The following is a 22,969-nucleotide window of genomic DNA, read 5'->3' on the forward strand; positions in this document are numbered from 1 at the left end:
ATAAGATGACCCGCATTTGATTGTGCGTGTGTGTGTATGTATATACATATATTTCAGAGATGTTTTAGTGCAGTGACAGTTTGCTGCTCTGAGAGACATTTCAAAGTAAGAGCGGATGTTGTGAGTCAGCCCATCACATGGATGAAAACAGTAGCTACTATCAGATATAATTAAAGGCACTGACTCCTCTGTGAACTGCAGAGAAAACACTTTAACTCAAGTCTTTTTATTCATCACTACCCTGCTATTTTTAGACAAACACTGATTGGGGTTTTTGTATGTTTCTTTTTTTTGTCATTGTGTTTGTTATGATGAACCTCGGACAAAATGTTGCTTGTTTGGAACATTTTTTTTCAATAGATTCAATGACAGGGACAAATATTTATCACATAAACTGTTATTTGGATGCACATAGGCTGCTTAGTTAAGTGGGATTCTCTACAGTTTCCCTTCCCTTTCACTTGTCTTCTCTGCCTTGTTTTCCTCTGCCTCATACCTGCAAGCGCTGCAGGGTGAAGGCAAACCGATGATGAAGATGATGATGGCAATAAAAACAGATATGAGTGTTTACCCTCGTGTTAAAGTGACGTGGAGTTGTCTCTGCATCCCACTGCATTCCCTCTTTGCCTTAACTGACCAAAGGAGAAGCATCCTGTGACACATTCAGCACACACCCTGAGACAAAAGCACACCAGTCAACACACAGGTCACACTCTGAACTCTGTCCATACACATGTGATGCATGCTGTACATGTATGTATTTCAAAGAAAAAAAAAGTAGATCATACCACCATGTCACATTTCAAGAGCTGCCATTGAAACATGTCACTGTAGTCCAAAATTTATTTGACTTATTATGAATATTAGAGTGACAGACTGATGGTGCAGGCTCACACATTGGCCTGTAAGTGCAAGTGATTGACACTGATGAATCTGCACATTTCTCACACCTTAGTAATTAATCATTACTCATCCTTCAGCTGCAAGATTTGAGTCTGTGTCCATTATTAAAGGCCCTTTACCCACAGTCTCCTATAATGCTCACTTTCTACTTTCTATTACTTTTTTGTCAGACAGTTCACTGAACAAGTAACCTTCTGTAACATGTGGGTTGAACTGAATATCTTCGTCAAACAGTGATGTATTTCCAACATCTGTAGTGTGAAATAAGAATAAAAAAAATCTATAACCCCAGGCAGGCAGGTGAAATTGTACGGACTCTACACAGTGCCGGTAAAAGTAAAGGTTAAAGACCCTGGTGTGCTGAAAGAAGTGTTTTGCTCTCAATTGAAAGCACATACTTGGAGCAGAGGCATCAAGAAAAGCTTGGAACAAGCCTGGGTGATGCATCTCAGAGAAACACAATCACCAAGGCAACCCTGGAGAACAAATTACAGGAATCAGCCCAATGAACACCAAAAAAAAAAAAGGACTGAAAAGGACAGTGACCGGAGTTCAGAAGTACATAAAGTGAGCAGTTCCTTTACTTTATGGAATGAAAGGCTTATTTTTGTTAGTTTGAACTGTCACAGTCTGCAGGAGCTAAAATCAATGTGCTAAAATCAGATGAGAGGCCCTGAACATTATGGTATAGCTTCTTGGATCATAATCATAAAAACATCCTGTCCTCTTTACTCCACCATAATACCACCATGGAAAGCTTTCCTTACCAGAGAGACACACTGGCTGTTTCCTTTGTCTCTTTCTCAGTCAAGTCCAGTGCTTTAAAGCAGCTGATTCAAAACAGGCTCAGGAAATTCCCTTGACTTTCTGTGCCTTATGTATATTTTTCTTTTGTTATTGCCTTGTACATTTTAACCTTTACTGTTTCAGTATGCCGGTACACACTGCCCTACATGCTTTATACAGCAAACAATGTGCAGTATGTACATAAAGGTGAAGAGCTTTATCTTTTTACTTTTACTGGAGCTCAACAAAGACCTGACCTTTGCAGAATGAATGCATATTCAATACTTTATTCCACTTGTTTGAAAGCAGGTAAAAACAAAGCTCCACATTATTCTGCTTTATCTCAGCCCATCTCTCCATACAATGCTTAATATACAGCACATCTCCTAAAGACCCATTAGCCCACTGATGTTGGTCAGTGAAACAGGCCAGCTATGCAGCTTGCACAGCTGCTTAATATTCCCATTTGGCTTGTCTGCCACCTGGCAATGGGACAGGATGGATGGAGGGCTAAAAGCAAGTTCGCTGGATATGAGCAATTAGAAACCCAGACTGGATCTGGCAGAAGGCACAGCGTGGTGGGCGGAAATAGGGGAAGCCTACAGGGAAGAGTCTGGATAATAATTGCAAAAATGGTGTGAAAACAGAGAAAGGGGGAAGTAGGACACACACACACAAAAGTGAAATCCTTCCATTTAAATGCTAACCAGGGAAAACATTGTCCGTGTATGTGTGTGTGACACATTCATAGATCTTCTGATGGTTATAGCGCTACAGATTCTTATTTGGGTACTTGCTTCATATTTATGATGGTACTAGAAATAAAACAAAAACGTAAAAAGTAGTAGTAGCAGGTAATGTATTATTTTGGACTTCACTACAATAATTTGTGCAAGATCTCACAGTGTAGCTGATTTTTGTATAATTAAATATAACAATCATCCAGACATAATACCTCTGAACCACAACATACTACAATGAATTATATTAACAGTGCGTCTATTTGCACCCTGGTGAGACTTTTAACTATTAGCTATTTACACCAAGATGAAGTCATGAGTCATAGAGTCATGAATGTAGCAGGTAGGCGAATATGAACAAGGACTTTCATCCTGTCTTGCTTGTGGGTCAAAGTTTGGTCTTGACATTATATTTTAAAATGTGTTGGAGAGTCCTTGGTGTAAATAACATCTTCCATTAATGTATAAAAGCTTCAAAATATGATAGGGATGATAAAATATGACTGCTATCATTTAAAGATTTATGTAACATTATATATTAAAAGGGTTAAGGACACAGAGTTGATTTCCAGACATTAAGAGGCACATTAAACTTTCTGACTATATGATTAAGAAAACATTTCAGGAGTGCAAATCTTTCTGAATTCTGCACTCACAGAACATTACAGAATTTACAGTTGGGCTCATACCTTGGCAGAATTTATGTTTTTTTTATTTCTTTGATATGAATAATAATACAAGAACTTTGCTTTTGTTCAGTTAGTTTTTGACTGAAACCATTTATTATCAATGATTGATGTTCACTCACTCACACTTTAAGATCTCACCAGAGTGGCTGATGAGTGCAGACTTTCCTCCATTTTTTTTTGATAATATACTGCATTCATCTTGCCATCAATTTCCTGTGCCTTTGCAGCTCACATGTCCCCAAAACATCAGCGATCCACCTCCGTGTTTCACAGTAGGAACGGTGCACCTTTCATCATAGGCCTTGTTGACTTCTCTCCAAATATAGCATTTATGGTTGTGGCCAAAGTTCAATTTTGGTCTCATCACTCCAAATGATTTTGTGCCAGAAGGTTTCATGCTCGTCTCATTGCTGTTTGGTGTACAGTAAGTGGGGTACTTTGTGGCAATTGCATAGTAATGGCTTTCTTCTGGCGACCATGCAGCCCATCTTTCTTCATGTTGAAATATCCACACCATGTTTTCAGAGTCTGTTTCAGTTTCCTGGCAGTTGTGGCTAAAATTTTAGTTGGTCTACCTGACTGTGGATTGGTTTCAACAGAACCCTTCATTTTCCACTTCTTGATTAGAGTTTGAACACTGCTGATTGATTCTCAATCCCTTGGAAAGCTTTTTATAACCCTGTCTTATTTTATACAGTTCAACTACCTTTTCCCGCAGATCCTTTGACAATTCTTTTGCTTTCCCCGCATAACTTGGAATCTAGAAACATCAGTGCAGCACTGGAGGAAAGATGCAAGAGTCTGTGAGGAGTCCAGAAACTGGACACACGCGCACACGCGCACACGCGCACACACGCACACACACACACAGAACACAGGTGATGATGGTTACCTATAATAACCATTCATCTGTCAACTTGTGTGTCATTATGACTTAGACAAAGCAGTTGTTCGACAACAAATGGCTTCAGCCAACCACCAACCATGAGTGAAAGAAAAGTTTTTTGGTATCATTCATATTCTCTGAAAAATGACCAATAAATCATAAATTTTGCCAGAGTATGTAAACTGATGATCAGATTTACAGCAAAGGATGTATATAAAGAGGGTGCTTTGATATCAAAGTAGCAGCAAGAATTGAAACAGCCAAAGTATCAATCAATTATTCAATAGGATTGTTAATTAGAAAAATTCCAAGGGAGGCCTTCTCCAGGTTCAGGCCTCACAGCTTGGCCTTTCCTGGTGTAACCTGGAGATTCTGCAGCTTCATAGCCATGCCCATGTTACCACTGATCTTCAGCTTCCCCTTGAAGAAAGCCTAATATGACAGGAGTTTGAAAAGTCAAGGTTAACTTAAATTTATTTAAAACAAACACTATTTAATAGATAATCACACACACACCGTTTGTGGGTTCAGCTTTCCGGTCATCAAATCCAGAAGATCCCCATCACTCATGGATATTGTGCAATCTGCCTTTTTACCTTAAAAGGAAACATATTTATTACAGTAATTCAACAGAGAGCACCGCAGAATGCATGTGGCAATTTTCTACATAGTATACAGCATTCAAGCATTCTGTAGCACTGGAGATACAGTTTTCACTGCTTTATGATTCATACGTCCTATATTGCTTCCAAACACCTGCAGTGTTGTGTGGCTTTTCATCACAAATGTCAATATGTCACCATCAGTCTGTAAAAGCAGAAATTACACATACAATACACTCCAGCAAAATAGTAGAGGCACATCAAGAAAAAAGAAAGGACATCATCTATAATACACATTTCAATTGAGCACTTTTGTACTGAAGTAGACAAAAAGGATGCATTGTTAAAGCATAGTATCTATGCAGCACTTCTTCAAAGGAACATCCAAACGTGTCCCTGAACATTTCCTTTCATCACTACAACACTTGACAGTGATGCAAGGGTGAGTCAGAAATAATGGCTTAGATGGAGTGGGCATCATTTGGGAGCCAAATGGATAAGCTACTGTCCAAATGAATAAGTGCGTGAGAGAGTGAGTGCGTGAGTGTGTGTGTGTGGTAACATATGAATGCAGGAAACAGGCAAGCACTTCTGCCAGTATTAAAATCTCAAGTTAGATGAAAATAGGCAGTAAGTACGTTCTCTTCCTAGAAATGGACTTTGAAACTTTCAATATTTTTTGTTTTGATGTCTAAGGCAGCAACATCATCATTTTTAAAATACATTAGGGAGAACATCATTTATCTCTGTGCTAAAGGATATGCTCACAGTTACTTCACTGCAGACCAGTGCTATTATCTGCTAACAGAATGAAAGATGATTTTCAGTTACTGTCTTCTAGAACATGTTTGACTTTAACAATGCAGACTGCAGGATAGGTAGCTGTAAAGAACATGACACACAGATGTGTGTGTAGTCAGTCAATCAAGAAAGGCCATTTTTTCTGTCTGCAATTAGGCACCACAGGCTCACTTTTTCAGTCTGCGACAATTAAAAGTGGCATTTATAGAATCCAACAGCTTGATTAGCAACACAATACTGTACAGAAATCCATAAAGCAACAAGCAGGAGAACAGAAAGGTTAAATAAGAATGCTGCGAACAATAATTAGTGAGATACCTAATAGATCAGATACATACCCGGGTCATTGCTAACAGACCCTTTTCCAGTTTTCACATCCACAACCCAAGTCGCCTCACTCCCATCTGGGCCATCTTTCACTTTAAAAGCAAACACGCCACCAACTTTCTTGACAAGCTGCTCTCCTTCCTGCAAAAAAAATGACAGACATGAGACATGTCATAGTGGTTGTGGACAGGCCCAAATTAGATTCTAAATCCATCCACTGTGATATGGACAGCCTGACAAATGCACAGCACTGCTAATACACTGACAACTAGAACACATCAGTTCTCATGCAGAGGAATTTGTCTAATTTCAGTTCAGTGTGTGTGTGTGTGTGTGTGTGTGTGTGTGTGTGTGTGTGTGTGTGTGTGTGGTGTTGCCAAGAGGGGAAGACATAAACAGTGATGTTACAGAAGCAACTGTTGCCTCACATCAATCTGGAAAGGCTTATCAAACCATGGCTATACCATTGGTAGTTCAACATTCTACAGTGAGAAAGCATTTAAGACAGCTGTCAATCTTCCTAGGAGCTACATCTCAGACCCGTCTGCATCTGAACAAACACTTGTGGAATAATGTCCTATGGACGGATGAGACCAGAGTGGAGTTGTTTGGCCTTAATGCTCATCATCATGTCTGGTGAAAACCAATCACAGCACTTCAGCAGAAACACCTCATACCCACTGACAAGCACAGAGGTGAAGGGGTGATGGTAAAGTCAGCCATGAACTCCTCTGTATACCAGTATATTCTTCTAGAGCTAAATGTAAGGCCATCTGTCCAGCAGTCAAAGCTTGGTCCAAACTGGGTCATGCAACAGGACAATAATCCAAAGTACAGCAGCAGATCTAGATGAGAACGACTGAAATATAAAAGAATCAAGGTTGGGGAAGGCTCTAGACTTCAAGTGAAAAGCTGTGGTAGGAGGGCTGAGGATAAGCAAACCCCCCAAATCCACAATGAAGTGAAGAAGTATGGGCCAAAATACTTCCTCAACCATGTGAGAGACTGATGAAGTCATACAGGAAACCTATAATTCAGGTTATTGCTGCTAAAGCTGGTTAAATAAGCTACTGAATCGTGGGGGGTACTTAGAATTGTTTTCACTTTGACTTCAATTTTGCTAAATAAATAATATTATGGTGAAAAAAAAGTTATGTTTTTCTTTGTCTGCATTTTGTGTCGTTTGTGGCAAGAGCCCGTACAATCAGATGATGTACTTGTGAACATGGCTGTGAATGTCAAAATGTCATTGTTTATTCATATTTGACACAGTGTGTTTTTATTAATTCACTCAATTTTGAGTCCAAGTGAACTTGTGCAAAAATCCTTCTATCCCCTCAGGCATTCAGGAGATATCACAAAAGACTAAAATCTGCAAATCATCATTTATAAAAATGAGGGCAGTGAAAAATAATTGAACTCAGATAAAGAAAGTGCAAGCAGAGAAATGGAAACAGCAGAGAACAGCAGAGAAGGAAAAGTGCTTCTTTTAATTGATAATACAAAACTATGCTGTGTATGTAGAACTAGGGCATTCAAATGAAGACAGCTATTAATCTGCATGCAAGGTCATTGATCAATTTAATGTCACACGCACACACACTAACTGTCACCAAGCATACATATAAACTGTGTGCAAGCACTGCACTGAATCTCTTTATTGCTTTCTGGTATGTGTGTCCTGGTTGTTGTTATGTTAATGAATACCTAACTAAGCCAGTGTGAGTAAAAATTAATGAAACTAACACTTATTAATATTCCACCAATGCACAGTTACTGTCAGCAAGTAGAATCCAAATTAAAAATGAAATACTTTGTGCTCTGTGCATATAACCCTATCATGTTTAAATATGAGGCACTCCCACACATTCATCCTGAGAGAGTGTCCACCATGTGCAGGCTGGAGGTCAATTACAAATCACTGGCTAAAATGGTTCCAGGGTGGTTTCTGTCAACAGAAATGAATGGCTTCATTTGAAATCACCGATGTCTTGACCCACTGGCATTCAAATGTAAATTAATATACACAGCTGGGAGTGCTGAGGGTTGATGAAATGTCTTTAGCGAACTGTTCTCTGCATCTAGAGCTGTGCTAATGCACACACATGACAAGGAGCATGATCTTTTCTGATGAATCAACGCGCAATTATAATGGTTGTTATACTCAAATTTCCCATGGAGATGAACAAAGGAAGGACACACTGATGTAATACATTAATGTTGTGATCTTTGTTCTCATCTTTCCTTGGTCTTTCCTCCCCGTTCCTGTTAAAACGGAGTTTTTCCTGCCACTGTTGCTCTTAAGGTAGTTCAGGTTGTGGGCCTTTGTTAGCAATTTAGAACATACTGATCTGAGTTGAGTAATGATGTGTTAATAAGTGTTAGCATGCTGTTTACCTGCTGAAGATGTTTTTCAATCTCTTTGAATACAGGGTATGCTTTAAACCCTTCCAGACCACTGCCTGAGCTGGTGGGAACAGCAGCCACACGGGGCCTTTGAGAAGCAGACAAAGCAGACACAAAACACATTATGTGACTACAAGGCTTTCTACAGGACAGCCTTTTCTATCCACTGGTTAATGAAATATAATTCTACACAAAGTGTCTAAATGCACAAATAAAACATGTGTAGATTCCAGGTCACCTTGCATCCAGTGGGAAACCCATCTTGTAAAGTGTGACAACCACAGCTCCTCCTAAGCCAATGTTGTGCTGCAAGGCCACTTTAGCCCCAGGGACCTGCCTCCTGCCAGCCTGCCCTCTGAGCTGCCAGCACAACTCTGCACACTGGGCCAGACCTGTGAGCACATACGGTAAGTACAGCAACCAACTGATGAAGCCGATCTAAACCAAGGTCATCCTGCTTTTCTGTAGCCATGTCCTACTGCATTCAATGAAACATAGAATTCAACATTACAATATGTTCTATACAGACAGTGAACCTTAAGTCTGCAATATGTTGATATGTAAAACATAACACTGTTTTACACAAGACAAGACTGTGACTGTCAAACTTCTGCGTGTGGGTTTTTTTAACCAGGCTTTCTGCAAATGTATAACTGAGAGGGGTGACAAGATGACTCCTAATCTGACAACTCACTCCCTAATCTCACCATGAACAGCTCCTGTGCTAACATTATGGCTAAGCATTTTATCCCATCTGCTTAATGAGCTTTTGCATTTCTCCATTATCCCAATAAGGCTAAAGGTCTTACAGTAAAGACCTCTTCATGGTGCATCTCCCAGGTTCTAAAGTGCTCTCCTTATCTTTTCCATGGGGGCTTTTGTATCTTTGTATGAGTGCAAATTTGTCTCAGTTGGTAAATTGACGGCAATATACAGCAACTAGGTCTGAACCCTCATAATGACAAAGGATATTTATTAAAAGAACACATTTCAAATGCTGTCACAGTAACAAAAAGCCTTCTCAGCGTTTTCATATTAGAAGGATAAGGAAATTCCTCAAATACATCAGCTGGGTCAGGTGATTAGCTGTCAATATCTCTGCTCACAGTGTTCCTTGGGGAAAAGGTCAGAGCTTTACAAGCAAGATTAAGAGCAATGCTGTGGATCAGACAGAGCTGACCAGGGCAGTAACACAATGGAAGCGTGACCCAAGGAGCACTGATGACATAGATCAGGGTCGCTGTTTAAAGGATTAACGGGATAGTTCAAGTGATGGTTAAAACTGAGACGGACAGGGAAAGACATGAAGACAGTAAAACAGAGGAGGAAAATAAACATCTAAAAATTTAGTTTAACTATTATCAGCTGAAGAAAAGGCAAATAAGGCGTGGGTCCACCTCATTATCTCTCATTAGAGAGTCTGTATGTTTGGGTTCAAACCAACATAAACAGATGTAATAATGAATAATATCAGTATGCATGTGTTTGAAGAATATGATCACCACTACAGAGGCTGGGTGAGTCAGCTGCACTGTTTGCCTATCTCTCAATGGTTTAAAAATGTGAGGAGATTACAGGGGACATTTGCCAAACTCACAGCCGGCTGCCTCTCACATGCAGGATTAGCATTACTTTGACACCGTTACCAGGTGGCAATCACTATGAGACTTATGCCACCTTGTGGCCACTACAGACAATGTTATTTGGCAAAGTTTTCTCACATCTTTGCATCTACATGAATATATTTATTCATGTATTCAAATGCTTAGTGGAGTGTGAATCAATAAAATCTAGGTAAGAAAGTCAGACTATGAGGTTACACTAATAGCAAAAGAATTAACTTACTGACTCCATACACCCACTCAAACTCTGCATCTAATACCTTCTGAATGATAAACGTCAATTTCTACCTGCACTGATTGAAGTGGGGAATGTGGATAAATATTAACCTCCACTCTTTATTTACCTGATGCAATAGTGAATCAGCTCTGTTTGTGTTGGCTCATTATTCACAACACAAAATAACTCATGGTCCTCTAACAGTCATCACTGTATCCTCCTGTGAGGTCAAGAATAACATTTGCAAAGATTGCAAATCTTTCAATTATCTACTATTAAATTTAATCATTTGTTTTCTGCCAGGATCGGGCTAAATAATGGTTTAAACTAGAGGCTCTTTGCCTACCTGTGGCACCAAGTGGATGTCCTTTGGAGATAAGTCCACCACTAGGGTTGACCACAACCTTTCCTCCATATGTGTTGTCCCCTCTGTCAATCATCTCTCCAGCTTTACCTGCAGAAACAGTAAGGAATGAAGTTATCTAAAAATATGTCCAAATTTTAATGGCTATATCCAGTCCTACCCTCTGGACACAACCCCAAGGCCTCATACGTGATGAGCTCATTGGCTGAAAAACAGTCGTGCAACTCAACCACATCAACGTCACTTGGTTTCAGTCCTGCAGACTCAAAACACTTCTCAGCCGCCATCCGAGACATGTCATATCCCACCTGCGGAAAAATGCTTGATTCATTACTGCCACAGCATATACAAAAGTGTTACACATATGAATGCTGTGAATTTAAAAAAACGTGCCATCTTAATGCAGCTGTTCTCTTCAAATGTAGAGGCAAGGTCTGTCACCATCTCCTGGGACACAATCTCCACAGCCTGGTTCTCAAGATGGTGTTTCCTGACAAAGGCCTCGCTAGCCAAAACTGCTGCTCCAGCACCATCTGATGTAGGACTGATGGGAGAAGAAGAGCAGGAAAAATGGATGTCTTTGCATCATTGTGAACTGGTAATGCTGCACTAGTACTGTGTAGAGTTTCTTACCAACATTGCAGGAGAGTAAGATAGTCGAACACCTTCCTGGATTTCATCACCTGCTCTAAACTGTACTCATCCTGGAACTGGGAATACCTGCATGGAAACACAAACATTTACTAACACTCACAGCCTTGACTAAGAAGAGTTTGTAAGAACATACTGTTTACTTCATCAGCTGTGTCTTACGGGTTATTGGTGGAATGCTTGTGGTTTTTCCAGGCGATCTTAGCAAAGTGTTCTGGTTTAGTGCCTGAAAGAGAAACAATATTTTATATGTAAACTGCGCTTGTTAACCTTTCAAAGCAACATGAAGACACAGCTGTAACTTTCTGATTTTGAGCTTGTAATATTTAGCACATACCGTATTTCTCCATATGCTCCCTGCCAGCATTGCCAAACATCTGTGGTGCTGCTGGAGCTGCAGCCATCCCATAGCGGTTGATCATCACCTCCATATGCTTATCCATGGGATTGATCCTATCCATGAACTAAAAAAAAACAGGTGCAATTTTAACAATGCTTCAATTGATTTTTTTTTACACATACAAAAAAGGTTTGTAAAAAAAAATAGTCAGCTGAAGGTATGGACCATACAGCACACAGAGTAATGATGCAGCAACATAAGCCACATATATGATGTACACAAACTGCTACACACTGCACAACAGCATACTGTGTGTTAGTACCTTGGCAGACAAAGACCCCCTTTCCATCTTCTCAAACCCAAGAGCGAGCACACATTCAGCAAGACCTGCAAAAAACTTTCAACTGTCATTATACCAAATATAGCTTTATATAGCTGAAGTCAACAGATTAAGTGGGACAAGGTGTTTTTTTGATTTTTCTATACATGTTGCAATGCAAGACACAGGCCCCCTGCTTGACTTACCTCCCTGAACCAGCTGGCGTGCCATGAACAGAGCAGTAGAGCCTGTGGAGCAGTTGTTGTTGACGTTAATAATGGGTATCCCGGTCAGACCCAGGCTGTGGTAAATGGCCCTTTGCCCACATGTGGAGTCCCCTGAAACATGGCATATGAGATTCTTCATTTATTTTACTTTCTTTAAGTTTCTATATATGAAATGTTACTCTCATTATCAAAAAATTATAAAATGAATGTTTCTTCATCATCTACAGTAGTTACATATTGTTAGAACATGTACTACAGTACATAGGGATATAAATGTCTTACCATACACGTAACCTACACAGGCTTGCTCAATGGCAGAATATGGGATTCCTGCATCTGCTAGAGCCTTTTCACCTATAACAGGATGCAGACATGCAGTGATAAACCTGTGTAACATGTTACATAACTACAGAGATAAAGAAATTCTTATCACTTGTGTTAAACATAAGCACCTGCTTCTTTTGCCATATCTGGGTAGTCGAAGTCGCCGCGGGCTCCAGGCTTGTCGAACTGCAGCCGAACAGAGAGAAACAGATTGGAGCCACCAGAAATCAAAACAATCAGGGTTCCAACTGAACTGCAGCAAACATGTAGTGATGTATGACAGCTATATAAATCAATGTATTATTGTAGATGGGTGCAAAGGGATAGATAGATAGATAGATAGATAGATAGATAGATAGATAGATAGATAGATAGATAGATAGATAGATATTTAATGAACTGAAATGAAATGTGTCTTGGGCATTGTGCTACAACTTTGCTTATTCACACACATTTAATTCATCCACAGCCTATAAATTAAAAGTGTAACTGTTAATGTGCTGTTCTCAGCTCCTCAGTGTTTAGTGGCCTTCGGGAGCTTGATAGAAACAGGAAGAAATGACAGCTTCAGTCTGTTTGTGTTACATCTTGGCACTCTGTCTCTTTCCAGATGACAGTAGCTCATCTACATAGATTCTCCCTGCAGCTCTAACTGAAGCACAGCTAGCAGTCAGCTAGGTCGAAGACCCTTGACACAGTTTCTTTGTTGACCATGAACTATGGACTGCACATGCTGAAGCATGATTAACAAACTCAAAGTACACCGAGTTTATTTAGAGCCATTCCTAAAGCAACGGAAGTGTTGAAAAAGAGCAATTTAAACAAACATAAGTTTACTTTGTTTGGGCTACCTTAGCTAGCTAGTTTGCACTGTGATTTGACACATTTCTAAGACCTTCTGACAAAATATGAGCACAATTTCTGATAGCTACCTTCAATTACACCACGGACTGTTAGGTAACTTACGCCAAAAGTATAAGTTTTTAAGGGAAACATCTCGAATTCACTGCAGACTTCAGTTCGCTATCTATGCTAGCCTCCGATAAATAACCCATTGTTATTGTGCGCCAGACGAACACGTGATTAAATATATATATAGCTATACGTAATGTTACCTTCGTCATGCCCACACCAATGACAAACACTCTGCTACTCTTTCCAGGTGCCATGGTCGCCTCCGTTCAGCCTCTGTCCGCACAGATGCACACACAGGTCTGCAGCTGAGAGCAAAGCAGTGACAGACAGCAGCCAGGACTCAGAGATCGTCTATGACACAGAGGATGTGTCACACTGGGGGAAATGTTACGGCCACGACTCTTCTCTTGAATTCGGTGCACTCATCACAACATTTAAAGCTTCTCGTGATTGTGATTTTAACATGTCAATTGTTTGCGTTTAACTGCGTCCTAATGTATATACATTTATTTATTATTTCTTCATTTCACCACATATAAGTGTGACAACAGGCAGAGCCTTCTGGTTGCAGCAGAAAAAGGTAAGAGTGAGACCTCTTCAGGAATCTAATGTCAGTTTAAATAAGTTGAACTTGCAACATTAACGCTAAGCTAACATAACAAAATACACTGCTCAAAAAATAAAGGGAACACTTAAAGAACGCATAACTCCAAGTCAGTCCCACTTCTGTGAAATCAGCCTGTCCAGTTAGGATCAACACTGATTGTGAATCACTTTCAGCTGCTGTTGTGAAAATGGAACAGACAACAGGTGGAAATTAGAGGCTATTATCAAACCAGCCCCTATAAAAGAGAGGTTCTGCAGGTGCTGGCCACAGACCATTTCTCTGCTCTCATCCTTTCTGCCTGATGTTTGATCACTCCTGCATTTTGTTAGTGCTCTCACCCCTAGAGGTAGCATGAGGCGGTGTCTCCAACCCACACAAGTTTCTCAGGTAGTGCAGCTCTTCCAGGATGGCACATCAATGAGAGCTGTGGGTCAGTAATGGTGTGGGGAGGCATTTCTTTGGAGACACAGCTCTCCATGTGCTAGCCACTGGTACCCTGACCTTCATCAGGTACCAGGATGAGATCCTTAGACTCACTGTGGGACCATATGCTGGTGCAGTGGGCCCTGGGTTCCTTCTGATACATGACAATGGTAGGCCTCATGTGGCTGAAGTGTGTCAGCAGTTTCTGCATGATGAAAGCATTGATGCTATGGACCGGCCTGCCCGTTCCCCAGACCTGAATCCAATCCAGCATATCTGGGACATCATGTCTTGTTCCATCCACCAACACCACGTTGCACCATGCTGCACGTTGTCCAGGAGCTCATCAGGAGCATGCCCAGGTGTTGTAGTGAGGTCACTGGAGGCCACACACACTGCTGAGCCTCATTCTGACTTGTCTTTAGGAATTTCTACTGAAGTTGGATCAGCCTGTAACGTGATTTTCCACTTTTATTTCGAGTGTGGTTCCAAATCCAGACCTCCATGGGTTAGTCATTTTGATTTACATTGATCATTTTTATGTTATTTTGCTCTCAATGTATTCCACTATGTAATGAGTGAAGATTTTCAACTGAAATGTTTCATTCATTGAGATCTAGGAGGTGTTATTTTAGTGTTCCCTTTATTTTTCTGAGCAGTGTATATTTAAGAGCTAAGAGCCGCTGTCATACAATGTGTGGTGTATCACACGTGATAAATGAACTAACTGTTGATCCTTAAGAAATTAATAATGCACAAAATTTCAGCCTTAAATTTTATTGATGCAGTGGAAAAATGTCTTGTGTGTAGAGTATGTTGATCAATCCAAACCTTCTGTGTTAATCCACACAGCTTAATGTTCATCATCAACCAATCCACAAGATCTCTGAATCTGAAGCATCCTAGTCACCAGGAATCAGAGATGTCCATTCATCTTCCCTCTGAGGCTCCTGAACAGGTCCAGGATCAACACTTGATGAACTTGTGTGTGACTTCATATATTCCCACAGACTCGCTGACTTTCTCGTCGTAATCTGTCCAATCCTGACATGGTGAAGGTTAAGGATTGTCAAAATCACACAGATGCACAGTTAGAAACACGTCACTGAACCAAACACAAAATATAAAGTTTAAATGATTTTGTCTACATGCACTAAACACTTAACTGACATATATGTGTGAAGCACAACTAGTCAGATAAAGATGTGACATTAAGACAACCCCAAACAGGAATCCTGTTAATACAGTAAGTAATCTTTTCCCATTGAACTCACCTTTTCTAGTAGGTTGACTTCAGGATATTTTGTTCCAGACTCTGCTCCCTCTGCAGCGAAACCAGCCTGGAGGAATAATCACATGGTGTTCATCATGTTGTTACTGGAATTAAGAAAACACTACTAATAATGTTGAATTATACTTAAAATATAAAAAATATACCATTCTTCTATGTGTCTTCTTGAGCCACACTTTAATACGCATCTTCCTATAAATACTTCTTTTCATGCGAACAAGGAGCATTTGATTTATTGGTGCTTTTAATCGAGGGAAGGATCTAATTTTTCTTCCATCACTTGAAAATTTATATGCCATAAATTCATCCAGTTAACAATGTAACAGCAAAGGGACAAAAACAAATCACACTTGTGTCTGAAGCAGTTTAAAAAGCTTTTATGGCACACACATAATGTAAAGCTCATTTTTGTACACTCACTTGTGGTTGGAAGTCGACTGGCTCCAGACCTCGACATTCAAACTGCACCATTGTTTTGAAGGTTTCACTGTCCTCAGCCTTCAGTCAAGCACACATACAAAACCATTAGAGACAAACACACAATTTCCCCTCAACAAAATGTCACTCCATGAGAAGGCAACAATATATTTGCTGCATCCTCCACTTATTACTAACTGTTACTCCAATTATCATTTTGTGGCCGCCTTAGTTTATGTTGTAAACAGAACAGAATCAGTTTCCTGGGGGTACTCTTGACCAGAAGTGTGTGCTTACATTATAAGGTGTGATTGTGTCTCCCAGGATATCTGTAAAGGAAAAGTTGCCATCTTCTTAATTCTGTTCTGTAATTTGAAAAACTGAAACATAAATCATACTGCATGTTTGGGATTACCAATCGAGTTTTCCCGGGCACAAAGTTTACACTTCTGCACCATGCTGGCACTGCCTCTCCCTCCTTTTAGTGGCACGCTCTCCTGTTAAAACAACATGAGCCATACATGAGCAATGTCTGTAATATATCAGCTGCTTAGAAACAAAAAAGATTGTCATTCTTACCACTAGGGTTATATACTGCCATTTATCTGGGATCTCGCCACAGTTCCCACACTTGAGCTGAAGAAACATAAGTTAAAAACACATGGCTTCTGTGAATGAGATGAATGTAACACACCCTAGACAAGGAAAACATGTGCTAATAAAAATGATAAACAGATTTACAGAACAAATTCATGCAACTACACCATCATTACCATATAAAATGCTTACGAATGAGGCATTAGAAAAATAAAAACACTATAAACATAATTAATGTACACAGTAACCTATGTAATCTTGTTTACATTGTAAGTGGGGGGCTACTATGACCAAGAGAAAAATGAATTAGCATGTTAGCTTGACAGCTATGCTACCTTCAGAAACCAGCGAAAGTCTTCACCCAGTGGTCTAACATTAGTGACATTCTCCAGGGTGGCTTTAAACTGAAGTCCAAATTTCTGCCATGCATAAGAGAAAAGAAAAAAAGTTAAACACGACACATAAAGGAGTAAAACTGAAGCTGTGTTTACCACAGAAACATGCAGCATTGACACGTACCACCATCTTGACGCTTTTGCACTTCCTGCTGCGTTCAGGGCTGCTGTAAATTCTAAATTCTGAAACATTAACGACTTGTATGTCTTATTTTATGTGCAGCTAGTGACATGACAAATTAATTATAATGTTCTAATAGCGTGAGATTATATCTAATAGGGTTTTGACTTTAGGATGTGAGCAGTAGAGCTTTGCTAATATATAAAAATACAAAACAAATAAGCATCTTGTTGGAATCGACACGTTAATAAATTAATCGTTTAATACAACATAAAGTATGCTTGGCAATTCTGAGAACAAGTATATGAGACCTGTCGGCAACAAGTTGGGTATTGTTTAGCTTATTGTCAGCTATCAGATGTCTGTGCTCACCTATGTTAGCTGTTGTGAAGGCAGCATAAGAACAACAGAAGTCAATACTGCCATCTAGTGGCCAAAGCAAAAGGCAACAGCATGTCTCTGCAGTCTCTTCACCATACACGCTTGTCTCCGTTAGACACAAATTTCCCAAATAACCACCCTACAGAAAGAAACATACGCTGCATCAGTTTATTGTTCATGAATCAAATGACGTTTTCATTCAATTATAAACCACTCAACAACCCCAAATCAACTCAACATCCATACTGTACAAACTCATTCAGTTGCATTATACATAACAACAACAGCACATAGTGTATAAAATTCATTCAACTGTTTTTATTTTAACCTTGTCATGGAAACCAGTTTCTAGTGTGTGTGATACGTATGCACCCTAAACCTGAGGCAACTTCACAGAGGCATTGTGGTGGGAATTGGTGGTTAAACGGCCACAATCCTGGGATAACTGATATTGCTGTGGCGAAGATTTCAACTGATATCAACCTGAGAACATGTGTGTGTGTCATTTAAAATGCTGCTTTTGGCCGTGTGAATGCAAGCAAACCATTTAACACTGGGGAGAGAGGAGGAGAAAGATGTATATACATGAACACATTTGCTCACAAATACTTTTGTCAGTTAAGAGAGTAATACCTGTATAAATGACTTTCAGTTGTTAAATCTTAATTATGGACAAGCAACCCCCAAAACACTCAGCAGTCAGCTGAATCGTCCAGTATTTGGCTTCATGGCCACCTTTGTGTGTGCGTGTGTGTTACGTCGGAGATACAACATGTAATATGTAGAATGACACTTTGTGTAGAACATTAACGCCAACCGACACAATGAGGAAACTGAAAACACTGAAAACTGGTAGGAAACACTCCCAAGATTGTCAGTACAAATACAGAGTGCAACCCTGGTCTGTTCGACTCGTCTGATCCACACCCTTCTCATTTGGAACACTCCCAAAAGTTCCCCCTGGCTAATGGGGGGGTTCAAGTTTTAGCAGACATTTAAAAAATAAAAAAGGTTTTCCCCCCTCCTTTATTCATTGTGGGCATGAATTTCAATGGAGCAGCAGGGAATACATTAAAAAACAAAACAAAATGCAACCTAGGAGGAAAATGCATGGGATTCATTTTAACTCCACATCTCATTAGAAGAAGGAAAGAAGCTTCTCTTTAACCCTCCAGACGAAAATCTAAATCCAAAGTTCAACAATTACAATGAAAATATTAACTAATAACAAGAGTAGTCAATATAATAAAAGGCATTTCAATTCTTTTTGCATTTCTTTCTTCCTCTTAAATACAGTGATGCCATCAGGCATTATTTACAGCGCAACCCCCCCACACCCCTCTCCGTTCTGTGAAGAGAGGTGTGACGAGGTCAATGAGGCCGGCTGCTCGATTCGGAGGTCCGTCGCTGTCGTGGGGTACTGAAGCCGTTCGTGCAGCCGTTGTGACGTTTGTTTAGTCCACCGTTCAGAATGTCTTGGATGTGCTGCACTATCAAGTTGATTGCCACTGCAAGAAGGTTGAGGGAAAAAAAGGGTGAAAAATCACAAGTCTGCCCATGTTGTGAGTTACAATAAAAAAAAAGAGAGCTTGCTGGTTCTGCAGCATGCCGGACGGAACTGGCTCTACAAGGCTTTTGTTATCCCCATCACAAGAGTTTGGGTGCTTAGTCTTTCTAAGTATGTGTGTTATGTTATGCATCTGTCCTCTAACACAGTCCTGTCTTTCAGCCCAACATTCTCTCCCAGACTGTGTGGTTTGGTTTGTTAAATCAATATCTAACCTGCACACTGCCTGGGTATTTGTCTGTTTTCCAAAAACGCGGGCTTTTCTCTTTTGGCTATTCCTGACTAAACCTTCAAATAAAGAGCATGCACACAGAAGCAAAGTTCTTGTATAGATCTAATATTCTACATGTGGCCCCTCCTTATTTGCTAAATAAACATGCTTGCCCAAGACAAAGGTTATGACCGTTATAAAAATTCAAAACTTACCAAGGTTATCTGCTCCTCGTGGGATAATCACATCTGCATACTTTTTTGTCTAGAAAAAAAAGTGAGAGTTAAATATTTTCTCACCTATAGAGCCTGACTGATAATTTAACATTTTGTGTTAAATATTATGTGCTAACCAACAGACAGGAACATCTCTTACTGGTAAACAGAACTCCTCAAAGGCCGGTTTTACAAAGGTGATGTACTGATTCAGGACCTGCTCCAGCTCTCTGCCACGCTCACTAATGTCTCGCAAAACTGGAGGAGAGAAAGAGCGAAGACATCCATTTAAAATGCTGTAGGAAAGCCTAAAAACTTTGAGATAAAAATGGCCTGTGTCTACGGTGACCTATATACATCCAGTCTACTTGTGGCTTTATCAGCAGAACTTTACTCTGGTCAACAGTTAATGAGTCGACGTTAGCTATACACCTCGACGTGAGAGCCGTGTGTCTGGATCTGTGTCAACAAACAGCTTCATCTGGAACAGATCTCTGATTTCCTGAGAGTAGAACATGAGGATGCCCTCAAACAGGACCACATCGGCGGGATACACTGTAACAAACTCGTCCTTCCTGGAAGAACACACACAGAAAAGTTTCCTTCTCCCTGTCAGACAAACATTATTCAATTTAAACTGATCACACAAGCAAGTTATAAACCAAATATTAAGTTCAGGATCCTGTTTGGTACAATGGATTCACTATGTGCTGTTTCTATCATGCAGAAAAGATGATACCTGATAATACCTGATAATGACTGCTAGTCAAATAGCAGTTATACAGAAAACAAAAGGTTGCTCACCTGGAATGAGTCACAAAGTCATAAACTGGAATCTGGACAGTCTTCCCCTGCAGAATCAGTCTTAGTGTCTGCATAATGAGCTCACTGTCAAAGGCATCTGAAGACAAAAAAGGAGAATATCCAATTAATCAACCCCCGTTACACAGCACCTTGGTGTGCACCAATGGACACGTGCTGGTAACCCAGGAATCCCTTTTCGTCTAACAGGTGTTTGCTTCAGTCTGGGAGCCTATAAGCAGCTGCCTCTGAGAAAGGCTTGCTGACTGCGAGGATTTAAAATCAGCTGAGGAAGGAAGCGGTAGCAAGAGGGCATAAAATCTCACTCCATAAATGGAGTCCACACGTCTGCCAAAAAACATGCTCGCACGTGGCGCTATAACAGCTTCCCCTGGCATTAATTTACACAGATAATAATTTATATCTAAATCATACTGGTGCAATTAAAAAATACACTTGAATCCTTTAAACCAACTGTGTAATGGGATCACAAGCAAACATTTTACAACCTATCCAACACTGTCCACTGTATTCATACCTGGATGGTCGAAGTTGAACTGGCCCTTTATTGCCTTGGCTTTCTGCTCTGGGGTTAGCACCTTGTAGAAGCTGTCCTGGCTGAGGATTGCCACCTGCCGTTGGTGGTGATCTATCTTGTTCTGCCCCAGCAGCTCCATGATCTTCTCACATACCGATGACTGCACGAACAGACCAAAAACAACTGTTACATGAAATATTATCTATATAATAAATATACACATATACCACAGAAATTGCCATACATGCCACACATTTGCCCTCACTGACCTCTTCAACTAAAAAGACTCACTGCCGAACGCTGACTGGGCATTCCCCCCCCACCCGGCTGCCCGAGGCCCTGTTGCCTTTGTGCCCATAAAATTTGCTCTACAATGAATTTGGACGCCCCCACTCGGGAGCTGGCAGGTTGTGTCAAATCACTCAAATGCAGCACTTTCAGACAAGAGGAGCTGACACTGAACTCACCCTACATCTAGTCCAGTGACAATGACGAGAATTACAGCTATCATCTAACTGGCCTTCTAGAAAGGAAGACATATTGTTAATATTCTGATGGATAGTGTACAAATATTTTTTCACTAATAACTGGTCACAAAAAAAAATCAGATGTTTCTCACCACTAAAACTGAGGTAAAGGAACAGTGAAGTTTGTAAAAATGCAAAAAATAATCTGCCTCTGCTTGCAATCAAGGGGGGGAGGATGACATCATCTACACCCACAGCCACCGGCTGTGATTAAAACTGGTCTATCCTGACGTCAGAAAAGTACCGGCACTTCTGCCTACAGCCCCTTTTCAGGAAGCAAAACACTGGCTTGTTGCCAGCGTGATGATATCTGGGACAAAGTAAGGAGGAGGGGCTTGACACTAGACGGAAGGGGGGGGGGTATTTATGCAGTGGGTGCTATTCCAGTTTATCTGAGTGGCGAGACTACACAGCGGAATTCCACGTAAAAGCCTCACTAAAACGACATAATCGCCAATTTATTGTCAGGTGTCTAGGCTAATGCCTTCATTAGCCTGAGATTATGTGTCCGCTTTTAACCGCGGGGGATTTTTGGCACCACGGGTAAAGAACTACAGTTGATTCATAACAAAGAAATCTACTGACGTCTTCGAGAAATAGCCACGTCTCAGTTCTTCCACTGAGAGCAACGTGCTGCCCACGCACCGGCTTCACTTGCAAAAAAAATAGTTTTTCTCGCAGGATAAAAGAAATCACTGTTAAGTTTTGACTGGATAATACATCGCCATCTTTTAAGTGGAACGAAGCCGAGATCAAGGCAATTTTCCCGCGGGCGCCTGTGTCTTATTATTCTCAATACATGTACATTGACGTCAGCGGTTATTCCAGGACAACCGCACTAAACAACACATTTTCGCTACACTATTATTATTATTATATGTCTTAACGGGGCGCTAGGCTGTTCTAATAAATGATTCTGACCTGAATGAAAATGTAGCTCACTGTGTTGACAAACAATTCACCTAGCTTAGATGCATGCTAGCGTTAGCTATTGTCTTAGCACACCCGGCAATGTTAACGTGTGATGGAATTTAACGTTAACTGAGCAGCTAACTGGGCTAACATCTTTGTCTCCACCTAATACTAGGTGTTTCACGGGATGAAATGACTGAAGACATTTCATCCCGTTAAAGAAGGGACATGAAAGGTGTCACAAAAAGACTAATTGCGCTGAATCCTTCGGAGAGGATGGACAAGCGTGTTACACCGAGGCTAGCACAGAGCTGGAGGGTTAAACAGATGATAGAGCTGTCAATCAAGCCTCAGCGTGCGTCGCAGGAGCCACGCGGTCCACGCACCCGGCAGCTGAGCGACCCTCGACTGTCGCTTAACTCAAAAACTAAACATGACAATTTGAGAAAACCAGAAAATCAGTCAGCTAAGGCCCCAACCTTGCCACTGGCGGTGCCTCCGGAGACACCGATGAGAAACGGTTGTCGAATAACGTCGGTGTTCTCGCCGCGGTCCCTTAGATGTGTCTCACTGTCCCCGGCCATACTTGCAATGTGCCGCTGAAGCTGCTGCGCTGGAACATCATTGTGACCAAGCTCCTCCCACAGTAACACCATTCATCTTAAATATCGCAATTTTACGTACACAAAATTTTATTTGCACACATTTTTCGAATATGTTTTCACTCACATATTTACAACTGACTTTTAATTAGGTTAGGAAAAAAGAAGATTTTCCTAATGACGCTTTTTGTGATTGACAGTGGAACTGTCCAATAGTGTGTTACGTTCCGACGTTACGGTGTAAA

The 22,969-nt window shown here is 40.5% G+C and overlaps 3 protein-coding genes across 3 annotated transcripts; all 3 read right to left on the bottom strand.

The window, feature by feature from the left end:
* Positions 1-1,953: 1,953 nt before the first annotated feature.
* scp2a (sterol carrier protein 2a) lies at positions 1,954-13,474 on the bottom strand. The gene is made up of 16 exons (XM_028426969.1): positions 13,320-13,474; positions 12,333-12,390; positions 12,163-12,234; positions 11,860-11,991; positions 11,657-11,721; positions 11,332-11,458; positions 11,157-11,220; positions 10,977-11,063; positions 10,737-10,887; positions 10,504-10,651; positions 10,326-10,433; positions 8,379-8,532; positions 8,132-8,228; positions 5,746-5,875; positions 4,521-4,600; positions 1,954-4,436 (listed from the first exon to the last, which is right to left on the bottom strand). Exons 1-16 carry the CDS (start codon positions 13,371-13,373, stop codon positions 4,341-4,343), a joined length of 1,623 nt encoding a protein of 540 aa, XP_028282770.1. The 5' UTR covers positions 13,374-13,474; the 3' UTR covers positions 1,954-4,340.
* Positions 13,475-14,910: 1,436 nt separating this feature from the next.
* On the bottom strand, positions 14,911-16,998 carry czib (CXXC motif containing zinc binding protein). The gene is made up of 8 exons (XM_028427780.1): positions 16,974-16,998; positions 16,790-16,873; positions 16,437-16,493; positions 16,273-16,354; positions 16,155-16,186; positions 15,861-15,938; positions 15,424-15,489; positions 14,911-15,193 (listed from the first exon to the last, which is right to left on the bottom strand). Exons 1-8 carry the CDS (start codon positions 16,977-16,979, stop codon positions 15,116-15,118), a joined length of 483 nt encoding a protein of 160 aa, XP_028283581.1. The 5' UTR covers positions 16,980-16,998; the 3' UTR covers positions 14,911-15,115.
* A 647-nt stretch (positions 16,999-17,645) lies between these two features.
* uck2b (uridine-cytidine kinase 2b) lies at positions 17,646-22,712 on the bottom strand. The gene is made up of 7 exons (XM_028427209.1): positions 22,602-22,712; positions 20,684-20,843; positions 20,149-20,245; positions 19,777-19,919; positions 19,505-19,602; positions 19,345-19,393; positions 17,646-18,859 (listed from the first exon to the last, which is right to left on the bottom strand). Exons 1-7 carry the CDS (start codon positions 22,704-22,706, stop codon positions 18,723-18,725), a joined length of 789 nt encoding a protein of 262 aa, XP_028283010.1. The 5' UTR covers positions 22,707-22,712; the 3' UTR covers positions 17,646-18,722.
* Between the last annotated feature and the right edge of the window lie 257 nt (positions 22,713-22,969).

The sequence above is a fragment of the Parambassis ranga genome, chromosome 17 (assembly GCF_900634625.1).
Source record: "Parambassis ranga chromosome 17, fParRan2.1, whole genome shotgun sequence".
Classification (NCBI taxonomy): domain Eukaryota; kingdom Metazoa; phylum Chordata; class Actinopteri; family Ambassidae; genus Parambassis; species Parambassis ranga.